Here is a 12,327-nt window from a genome sequence, read left to right as displayed (position 1 = left end):
CATTTTCCAAAAAGTGCTTAGTGGTCACAAAAATTAGGTGAAATTCATTTCATACATTATGAAACTCCGTAGTTATACACAATTTCGAGCAAACTAAATTTAGAACTTTAAGCTGCATAGCTTTATTGCTGAAGCCAGATTATTTAAATGCTAAGTTTAATATAATTAAATTGTCTGAATATAAGATTATTAAATGTAGTGATGTATTTTAAATCCGTATACAGCCTCTCCTCACTTAGCGACATACTCGTTTACCAATGCCTTAGACATACTACAGGCGCTCTGACCAGTATTCATACCTAAATAATGTATATTAGAGCTGATTTCCTCGTCTGTTTATTTCAGTATACAGTATGTTACTGTATAAACATTTAAAAATATACCAGAAATGTTATAAATGGTGCAAAGGTGACATTAAAACAATATCAAAGATGGTTGACACAAACCCACTACCATTATAGTATGCTCCTCACTTAGCGATGAATTAGTTTAACAATATGGTCTCAGGAATGGAACTCCATCGTTAAGTGAGGTGAGACTGTATTAACCTTTTCAGGGTTGAGATCCTTGATCTCAAACATGCTCTCAGGGTCAAAGAATTAAAAAAGGAAAAAAAACATATGTTTTCCTTAAGAAATGATAGAGAATATTTTTCTGAAGGTAATGACGCCAAAAAGTAGGAAACTTGATGGAAAACTCATGGATTTACGCTCTCACAAACTTAGTGGTCTTGGCAATATTTACACATCGGCAATTTTGCCCACTTTGAGCCCTATTTTCCATTGTTCCAGTTGAACAATCTCATAACTATTTTGCTAGTATTCTTTCTATTCTATCATTTGAGTACATGAAACTTCCTATTTACCTATTTCAGCTACCCAGTAAAGTGAATGGATATCGAAAATTTGGCCAATTTCACACAAAATAAAAAAAATAGCTAGTCTAAAAATATGGTCCAGAATAAACTATGTTGACATTTTTGGCAATGAAAAAATATTTCCTCTGTTCATTAGTTATGTTCTCAGGCCATTCTTATATTACGGCTGCTCTCCATTTTGAATATTTATTCACTCAAAAAAATAGATTAACTGTTATGCAGACTGCTGCATTATTGTAATAATTGTATACGTAATGTCAGTGCATTCCTAAATGTGTATTAAACTGGCCAGTTGGACACAGATGAATAATGTCATTTGTGTATTCTGGAATATCGGCAAAAATCGAACGTTTCCGCTATTTGAGCTCGATTTCAAGCTACTTTCGGTTCTGAAACCTGTGAAAATCGTCTTATTCTGTAATATGTCTTTCATTCTATCAAATGAGACCAAGAAACTGAAAATACATCCATAAAAACCACACAAAAATACACCACAAATTTGCCATTTTACACCAAAACATGGGCACAGTTTTCCCCCCTTATGTACTGCTTGCTTCAGGACTTTTTTTTTTATATGTTGCACAAATAGCACAAAGACCCATTCTCTCATCTCTAGGCCCATATTTACCACTCACAGCTTATCTGAGTAAGCTGAGCTCAGGGAGTAGAACTATGGGACCAACCCTGGCTTCAAACCCGTAGTACAATGGGACTGACCCCGAAAGGGCCAAAATGTTAAAATGAAGACATAGTAATGCAAAACTGTATTGACAATTATGTTTATAATAAGGGAAATTTTTTGAGAAAAGTTAGTAAAATTACAGCGATAGATATTCTTACAATGCCACGGTAGAGTGAACATGAACAGTTATGTAATCTACCTATCCTAAAAGTGTTTTGGTGTATGCTTAATCTTAATTCTGCCTGAAATGCATTCTGTTACATGAGTTTCTTCATGTATGATAAAACAGTATATAATGTAATGCTGTGTGCCATAGAAAGTAAACTTGACTTTACTTGACTTTGAGTGTTCATAGTGTGCCATATGATCAATACTTCCCATGGAAATATTTTGACAAATTAAGTGAACTGTTTCATTATATCATGGGGCACCAGTGTTTTCGTCTTTAAAAGGACCTTTATTTTTAATTGAAGTAAAGGAGCTATAAGGTATTGGGTAGGGCAGAGTGCTGAAATTTAGAAGCACTGTTGTGAAGGGTTCATGGAGATTTGATGGTTGGAGTTAAACACACTAGTTGGATGGTAACACATATATTGACAGTGTGTGAAGAGGGGGGAGCCCAAACTGCCTGTCCTGTCGCCTGCTAGGCCTATGGGGAACTGAGGCCTAGGGAGCGCATCCCACGCACTCATGCGGCATCACGTGATGTCACACAAACTAGTCACTGGGCCTAGCCAGGGGTCGTGTATGTAAAACATATGGGTGGTACTATGATACTCAAATAACATATAATATACGGGATCAGCAACTATGCTGACAGCTCGGTCATGTTACGTATGTCGTCTCGACATACAATACTATGCTATAGGCTGAACAGGCAGGTAGCTCTGGGCTGATTCTATACAATAGCAAAGACATATGTAACTTGGAACTAATGGATGGTATTGTAATGGGTGTTAACGTAATGCATTACGAATTATAAGAACAAATCATGATATAATAAAGGATGGAATTGATCGATCGATCTGTGTTCATGCACTCTGCGGATTCTGAGGAAGAATATATATATATTTACAAAGGTGAAAGTAATTAACAGTAAAGGCAGATCTGGCACGCACAGATCATTACTGCTAATCTCAGAATTAGGAGGGAACGTGAACACAAAAAAAAAAAAAATCTGAAAAACTGATCAGCTAATAACAAAACACACAGTTGACAACTTCATTCATCTTGAACAACTAATTATACAGGCTATGTACTTTTAAACCCAACTCTGCAAGGGTAGGATTTACATATGCAGAATGATTATCATCTTTGGGTGGATCGAATTCTTCTGCAATGGCTAACATGCCTTGACTGAGGGCAATCTGAACAAGTATCTACAACAGATACTTGGGGGTTTCTCATTGCTTGTCGTGTACACAAAGAATAACATCATTCAGTTTGATTATCTGACTGAGTATTAAAGGTAGAGGGTACAGAGTCAGGAGGATTGTCAGTGACTGACACATTAGTCTGGGTAGAAATATCATCCTCGACATCGCACACTAATTTCATATGATTTAAATGCGATTCCTTATACTGACCAGTACTAATTTCTCTAACCTTGTACTTATTGCCATTGATATGTTCAACTACTCGATAAGGGCCAACAAACTTTTGATCGAGCTTAGGCATTGCGGATGTTTTGTTGAAATTAGTCAGCATAGCCCTCGAACCCACTTTAACTTTGGTCGGCTTAGCACGGCTATTAGTTACTTTAGTAAATTCTGCTGTTGATTTACGAAGTGTTTCACAGATTCTTCTAAAAACACTGTGAGCTATGCTGGTACGAGTTGCTATGAAATCATCAGGGTTAATTGGGTTTTGGTGTGGAATATAACAACTCATAAGGCAAACGCTTGTCTACACTGTACAATGCATAATGTGGAGTGTCACCTATAGAAGTATTGTAAGCAGAATTTATAGCACATTGAACATCTGGTATAACTTCATCCCAAGTTTCACTATTGGGGTTGATAGTGGCTCTCAAAACATCAAGTACTTTCTTATTGGTTCGTTCTGCTAACCCATTGCTGGCAGGATAATGAGGAACAATGGTGGATTTAGAGATCTTGTACAAGGTACACAAATTTTTAAGAATCTCATTACAGAATTCACCTCCATTATCTGTTACTAAGGACTTAGGGGTGGTATGCCTGCAGATAATGCGTTCTTTAAATGCTTTAGCTACTGTCTCGGCAGTCTTATCTGCAATAGGAACTAACTCACAATATCTGGTGAAATGGTCTACCATAACACAGATGTTTATTGTCTTGGAGGGAATATTTAAAATTGGTTAACAAATCCAGCGCAACTCTTTCCCATGGTTTGCTAGTAGTTAGATACACCTGGATTGGATTAGGACCATTGACATTTCCTTTATGCTGCACACAGACACTACATTTCTTAACATACTCGGAAATGTCAGTTGCCATACGTGGCCAAAAGTATTTCATTCTGGCTTGTTTCACAGAATGATCCATACCAGGGTGTGCAACACCTGGTACATCGTGAACTAGCTGTAGAGCTACATTCACTAGTGACTGGAATTACTAATTGGTATACTCTTCTGCTTGGAGTACCCAACTCGGCTGTGCGATACAGTAATTCTTGACTCATGACAAAGTCACTAATGGGTGCTGGTGGCTTCACAGTCAGAAAAAGATCTTCCTGGAGCAGGAATCGAACCACACCAAACCACAAGGGATCTGTTCTTTGAGCATTCTTTACATCCTCGGCAGTAAATGGAGGGTCTACGTTTAGTGTACTAACATGTCGCGATAAAGCATCTGCGACTACATTTGACTTGCCAGGTAAGTGTTCAAAGGTAGGATTGAACTCTTGGATAGTCAAGGTCCATCTGGCTAACCTTCTAGTAGGTTGTTTATTCTGGAATAAAGGTATCAAATAACATATACATATACAGGATCAGCAACTATGCTGACAGCACAAGTACTGTACATGTATATGGTGGAGAGTAAAAGTAGATAGGCTGTTCAGCTTCCAGGTTCTTCTCATATTACACTTATTATTTTTTTTTTATTAACACATCAGCCGTTTCCCACTAAGGCAGAGTGGCCTGAACAAGAAAACCTTTCATCATCTTTCACTCCATCACTCTTGCCAGAGGCATGCTTACACTACAGTAATAAAACTGCAACAACATTAACACCCCTCCTTCAGAGTACTGGCATTGTACTTCCCATCTCCAGGAATCAAGCCTGGCCTGCTGGTTTCCCTGAATCCCTTCATAAATGTTACCTTGCTTACACTCCAACAGCACGTCAAGTCCTAAAAAACATTTGTCTCCATTTTCTTCTAACACGCTCAAGCACACTTGCACACTTATTACACTTGTATGATGTGAATATCACCACTGCTATCACTATCATCAACAACAGCCAACCATCTTAAACTTTTAACCCTTTGACTGTTTCAGGGCCCTGTCTGAAACTGTCATTCTATGTCGCCAAATATTCGAAAAAAAAAAAAATTATTTTTTCTTATGAAAATGTTAGGAATATTTTTACTAGTGTTTTAAGCCTAAAAAAAATTTTTTGCCATCAGTACTTACCGAGATATAGAGCCGCAAAGTTTGCAGAAATCGACGTGCGTATGGCAACAGCGGCGACTGCCGCCCGCCCGGTATTCTTTTATTTACTCTAATTCAAAGGTTTCTTGCATTTTTCAATATTTTTCTTTTCCAGGTAACTTATGTGGCTTGTGAGACCAATGTAAGGTGCATTGTTCAAATATACACTCATTATTTACAACACAATAACAGAACAAACTTTATCACTATTAGTTTGTGTATACACTTTGTTTACACAAACAAACAATACAAAACAATGTTTATTACTATTGTTCCATATTATATATACATATGTACAGTCACTAACCACGTTCCTAGAACTGCTGCAGCTTGTGGAACTCTTTGAAACATGGGTATATGCAGAGGGGCACTTCACACTCCTCACACATAAAACGAGTGTCTCTGCGTGTTTGTGGGCGTTTTGTGGTATGCATACATACATAACACCTCTTCTGAGCATTTTTCTTGGCAGTAGTAGGAGGCAGTTGTATGGGGTAGTGATCACCAGGCCTCAAACGAGATGACGTCTGTGGGCGCTGGTCTATTGCAGGAGTTGCTCCTTTGTACTTTGCAATTATTTGTCTGATTACTGACAGGCAAAATTCACCATATTTTGGTGTTTTGTTGGTCTTCAACTTGTATATGTTATAAGCATTTAGCATAGAGATATCAACAAGATGGAAAAAAAGTTTGATATACCACTTATAACTCTTGCGTACACAGTCTGCAAACCCAATCTGCATGTCACATTTGTCCACTAAGCGCATATTGAGGTTGTAGTCCATGACAGCTGCAGGCTTTAGAATGGGTTCATTGGTCTCTCTGTTGTCCCTGCCACTGGGTACCATTTCGTTTGTGTGAACTGATGTCAACAATGTGACATCACGTTTGTCATGCCACCGAAATGCCATGATGTCATTGGCAGCAAAGGCTTGCACCTCACCTCTGCGAGTGCCAGCGTTGAACCTTGGCATATGTTTGCGATTACCACGCACTGTGCCACACACGTCTGTCAAGTTCACTCGCAAGAAATCACTGAGTAAGGGGCTTGTGTACCAGTTATCAGTAAATAACATATGCCCCTTACCAAGATATGGTTCCATCATTGTTCGAACCACATCACCAGAGATACCCAATAACTTCATGGTATCTCTCAAAGTATTACTGCCAGTGTACACAATAATATCTAAAACAAGACCACTTCTGCAATCACACAGTACAAATAGCTTTATACCAAAGCGTTTCCTCTTGCTTGGTATATATTGCTTGAATGAGAGTCTTCCTTTGAATAAAATCAAGGACTCATCAATAACAAGCTTCCTGAAGGGATAAAAATACATGCAGCACTTTTGTTTCAGGTACATAAACACATTTCTTATCTTATATAACCTGTCGCTTCTGTCAGGCCTGGTTTTGTCTGAAAAGTGTAACATACGCAACAGTATCAGGAAACGATTGACACCTATAATGTCACTAAAACCTGGAGTTGAAATCAGGCGATCTGTTGTCCAGTATGTGGTGACAGTGTGCTTATACACATGTGGCATAAGCATTATTGTGGCAAAAAACAGGTACATCTCTGCCACAGTTGTCTCCTTCCACTTGTGTAGCCGTGATTTTGGTGAGAGAATTGTATTTGCCATGGTGTATTCACAGTATGTGTTGGTTTCCCTGACAATGATGTCCATCAGGGGTTCATCGAAGAATAACTCAAAGCAGTCCAGTTCACTGGCATTGTTCCCAAGTGGACAAGATGGCTTTATTCCACTTTGTGTTTCATCAAAGTCATGGGGACTGGGAACAAACTCGTCACCGTCCTGCCAATCCCAGATGCGGTCTGCTGGTGGGGTCTGGATATTGTACCGTGGTTGTGGCTGTGGTTGTGGCTGTGCAGGTTGTGGTGGTGCAGGTTGTGGCAGTGTGGGGTAGGGTGAGGCTGGTTGTTCTGCTGAGTCAGCCGCGTGGCTAGTAGCGTGACCCGGTGATGGTGCCACATGGGCCGTGCCACCCTCACTATCACCACCACTGCCTCCTCCCTCACTGTCACCATTCATACCCATCGTTACAATATCATCATCTTCACTATCAGGTCGTGGTGTTGGGCCACGGGATGTGCTCCCAGAGTTTCTCCTTCCCCTTGGAACAACATATGAAACACTACCAGACCGCATGCTACGTCGTACATACTGGCGCTTCACTGGGGAATATTCACTCTCACTGTCACTAGAACTGCTTTCAATGACCTTGAAATCACTATCACTATCACTATCACTATCACTGCTATCATCAGGGTGTTGTACACGACCAAATAGTTTCCTCTTTCGTCCTGGTACAGGCGAAGGTGAATGTGAACAAGCCGGCACAGCACCAGAGGTCGAAGGTTGTGGGTCATCTGGGTTTTCGTCACTATTTACGTTATCCTGGGCACTTTTTTCGGTAACACTCACTTGAAAACCCTTGAATTCACTGTCACTGACATTTTCATCGCTGTTAGAGCTATCACTTGGGAACAAAAGACCTCCAATCCGCCGAGGAGTGAGGAACTTCTTACCGAGAGGCATGGTGAAAATGGACTGACAACATGGCGTTCCCACAATGCACCGCTAGGTCCGAGATTTTTTTCACAGGGTGCACACCGACCACTGAGACCCATTCTCTCCCGTGTAGGCCTACCAGGCCTTTGGCGCGCGATTTGAAGCCGCTAGAATTTGTGCGTATAAATACGTCAGAAACATTGGCTCGTAAGACGTATTTATACGTCGGAAACAGTCAAAGGGTTAATAACCCAACAAAAAGCTGCTGTGTGGATGATTACCAGCTCCTGTGCTAGACAGCACACCTCATCACTTTTCAAAAGCCTGAACTTACTAAATATGAGACTTACTCTCATATTGTTGTGCTTACTACATATACAAAACATTAACCCTTTCAGGGTCCAGGGGCCAAATTTCAAAGTGTGCACCAGGGTCCAAGAATTTAAAAAAAAAAAAAAAAAATTTGTTATTTTCTTATGAAATGGTAGACAATCTTTTTCTGAAGGTAATAAAACAAAAAGTATGAAATTTGATGGAAAATTGAGGAAATTATGCTCTTGTGAATTTTGATGAGTCAGCGATATTTATGATTTTGCTGACTTTGACTCCCATTTTAGGTCAATTACATTATTCCAGTCAACCAAATTCTCAGCTATTTCACTAGTATTACTTCTATTCTATCGATTGAGCACAAGAAATCACCAACTCAACTGTTTCAACTACAAAATAAAGTGATCGGAAAATGGTAATTTGGCCAATTTAACGCAACGTTCAAAATATTCTAATTTCAAAATAGGGTCCAGAATAAACAATGCAGGCATTCCTGGCACTAAACTAACATTTCTTCTGTTCATTAGTTACGTTTTGAGGCTTTACAAATGAATTTCATTTTGATTTTTTATTCACATAATGAATTTTTATTCAAACCAAAAAATAGAAGATTTACTGTTATGCAATATTGTAATAATTGTATAAATAATATCACCACATTTGTGAACATATATTAGACCCACCAGCTGGTGTGTATTAGACGTGTGAGATCATTTGTTTACTCTTGAACATTGGCAAAAATTTAACATTTCCTCTACTTTGAGCTCAAGTTTCAGGCCATTTCCAGTACTAAAACCAATCAAAATCATCTCTATTTATGTAATATATCTTTCATTCTATCAAATGAGACCAAGAAATCGCAAATACATCTATAAAAAAACATACTAAAAAAACACACTAAAAAAACACTGCAAAGTCGCTGTTTTAATTGAAAAATACGGTTTCAGTTTTTTTCTCTGCGCACTGTGTGCTGCAGGATTTATATGTGGTGCACACATACCACATAGATGTATCCTCTCATATCTAGGCCCAAATTTACCGCTCACAGCTCATCAGAGTGAGCTGAGCTCATGGCGTAGATCTACGGTTTGGATCCTCAACTCAAAGCCGTAGATCTACGGCATGGACCCTGAAAGGGTTAAACTCCAATGTAAACCCTCCACTTAAAATTCTCCTTGATAGATACAGCAGAATGCATAGTCACAATACAAAGCGTAAGGCACTCTTTGGCATCCCTCGTGTCAGTCTCACACTATGGAAAAATGCAATGCACATAATGGGCCCGAAGATCTGGAATTCACTACCTGAACCAGTAGAGGATCCCCTGACTACTTATAAATTTAGGATTTTGCTTAAAAATCATTTCATCTCTCAGTACTTACCAAACCAACCAAAACAACTTCTAATCAGTTTGAAGCAACTCTCCCAAATATTATATGACCTCTAGTCTATTAAACATCTGCCAGTCCATGAAATATTACTGTTTGAACCATTATTTGTAATATGGATTTTATTATGTGCAACTTAAAGATTCTTATTCTTATAAACCTCCACCTTGATTACTTAGGTTTAAGTAGTTATTATGTACTATGATTAGTCTGTGTGAAATGCCCTGGCATGTTAGTGGCTTTCTTTGTCCTTAACAAACCAAAATTGTAATTACACATTGTAACCTTTACAAAGAAATAAAATCTTTATCATTATCATGGTTATTTCTCATATTACACGTGAATGATGTAAATATCACCACTGCTATCACTATCATGGTCATTGTTTTTTCCCTGCCTTCTTAAATTTACATTTTATAAATACAGTGGACCTTCGAGTTTCGGCAGCCTCGACTTTCGTGAAATTCGACCTTCGGCGAGTTTTTTTTTGGCAAAATTTGGCCTCGAGTTTCATGATTAGACTCGTGTTTGGGCGACCGTCTGGTACCCATCCGCCCGTCACCGCACACACCAAGCCAGTCTCCCACGCCATTCACGCTCAGTGTGCCATTGTTTACAACACGTGACCATCATCCCGCGGGTTCATACAATACATTTCATAATAATCCATTGTTTTTTGTGCTTGCAACTGCTAAATAAGTCATCATGGACCCAAGGAAAGCTAGTGCAAGCCCTTTGGTAAATAAAGTGAGGAACACGATCCAGAGGGATTTTGAAGGGTTTGAGGCAGACCCTGTCCCTGCCGACCCTCTGCCTGTTGTGGAAGGTGTGGCATTGGGCAAGTCCATGGGGTTGGAGGAGGGTGACGGGGATGTGGAAGAGTTGGTGGAGGACCACAGGGAAGAGCTAACCACTGACGAACTGCAAGAGCTTCAACTGGAACAGCATCAGACCACAGCCGAGGAACTTGCTTCAGAGGAGAACGAAGAAGGAGTGGATGAGGTGCCTTCTTCAAAGATTAAGGAGATTTGTGCCAAGTGGAATGAGTTGCAAAGTTTTGTTGAAAAGTATCACCCTGACCAAGCTGAAACAAGCCATATCTGCAACATGTACAATGACAGTGTTGTGTCCCACTTAAGGAAAATCTTAAAGAAACGGCAGAAAAAGACCTCTCTGGACAGATATTTTGTGCGACAGGGGTCCAGTGACAAGTTGTTCCCAGTGGCATTAAAAGAAGAAGGGAAGTAACCCCAAATAAGGACTTGCTACCTAAAGTCCTAATGGAGGGAGATTCTGCTTCCAAACAATAGTGTACACCTTCCTCCTATCCCCTCCTCCTGTCTTCCATTCACCCAGAAGTCTTCAGTAAAGGTAAGTGTAATGTTATTATTGTTTTTTATATGCATGTACTTGATTTCTCATTGATTTCAGTATATAAATCTTTATTTAATTTGAAAAAAAATATTTTATTTCAATATTTTTGGGTGTCTGGAACGGATTAATTTTATTAACATTATTTCTTATGGGGAAAATGGTTTCGAGTTTCGTGAATTTCGACTTTCGGCAGGCTCTCTGGAACAGATTAATCACGAAACTCGGGGGGGGGGGGGGGGTTCCACTGTACAAAATTTTAACATTAATTTTAAAATGTATTTTTCTTCAACAGCGAGTCACTGTTCATGCAAATGGCAGACATCATAGTGACTCAAGGCTACCGTGATCTTGGGTATGACTTAGTGTCTCTGGATGATTGCTGGCTTTCCAGAGAGCGTGACGCTCGTGGGAGACTTCAGCCTGATCCTTTTCGATTTCCATCTGGTATTGCTGCTCTGGCTGACTATGTATGTGCAGTGCCTCAGTATCCATTGTTTAATTTATGAAATAAAGAGCTAATGTAGAGTCATACAGTATCATAAGGCAATTCAATTAAATTTTGATTATAAAAGAATGACTTGTCAATTATCTCATAAAGTTTGAACTTTCTGATTTTTGGTAATTTCTGTAATTAAATTTTGGAAAATCAGTAATTTTTTTTTTTTTTTTTTTGTTTTTTCATAAGAAGTTTAAGAAAATCGACTAAATTTTTCAGTTCTGACTATTCTCTTAAATTCAAAGTAGAAATTATAAATTTTAATTTTTTTTAAATTTTTACCTTTATGAATAAGTAAAATTAATCAGAAATTTTCAATTTGAAATTTCTCTTAGGATGATATTTTTAAATAAAAGTATAAACTAGTCTGAATAAGAGGCAACCCCTCTGTAAATAGAGACTGATTTCTTGTAAGATAATTATGATAATTTGGAGTACAGTATACTAGGTTCCTGACTAAGGATGTTCTTACTTGCTACATTCCAACTTAAGATGTTCAGAGTAGAACCAGTACTTGCTATATCTAATTTTACATTTTTTTTACTTTTGTGTCTCTTCCAGATGCATAAACGTGGCCTAAAGTTTGGCATTTATGAGGATTATGGAAACTTCACATGTGCAGGTTATCCTGGCATTTTAGGTCACCTGCAGACAGACGCTCAAACCTTTGGTGACTGGGGTGTCGACTATGTCAAGTTAGATGGATGCTACTCCCACCCTGTAGATATGGACAAAGGTGAGACTAGTAATTTGTTTTTTAAATTTATTTTGTAAGATGGGTAACCTTAAATTTTTGCCTAGATTTCAAATTTTCTTCAGTTTTATTTAAAATTGTTGCTGTAATTTTAAAAGACAGTACAGTATAGTTTTTCCTATTTTATTAAAATCAGTTACATTATTATTATTATAATCAAGGGGGAAGCGCTAAACCTGGAGGATTATACAGCGCCTGGGGGGGATGTGGACGGCATTCAGGCTTAATTCGGGGAACTGGAGCACAGATCCAATTCCC

General features: G+C 38.7%; 1 protein-coding gene across 1 annotated transcript in view; it reads left to right on the top strand.

The window, feature by feature from the left end:
* Window positions 1-12,327, top strand: part of LOC128697418 (alpha-N-acetylgalactosaminidase) — a 214,800-nt gene that overhangs the window by 115,324 nt on the left and 87,149 nt on the right. The window contains exons 5-6 of the mRNA XM_053789045.2: window positions 11,112-11,286; window positions 11,877-12,051. Of these exons, the coding sequence (XP_053645020.1) occupies window positions 11,112-11,286; window positions 11,877-12,051 (350 nt within the window). The remainder of the gene's footprint in view (window positions 1-11,111; window positions 11,287-11,876; window positions 12,052-12,327) is intronic.

The sequence above is a fragment of the Cherax quadricarinatus genome, chromosome 44 (genome assembly GCF_038502225.1).
Source record: "Cherax quadricarinatus isolate ZL_2023a chromosome 44, ASM3850222v1, whole genome shotgun sequence".
NCBI classification, from domain to species: Eukaryota; Metazoa; Arthropoda; class Malacostraca; order Decapoda; family Parastacidae; genus Cherax; species Cherax quadricarinatus.
This window is presented reverse-complemented; position numbering and strand designations above follow the sequence as displayed.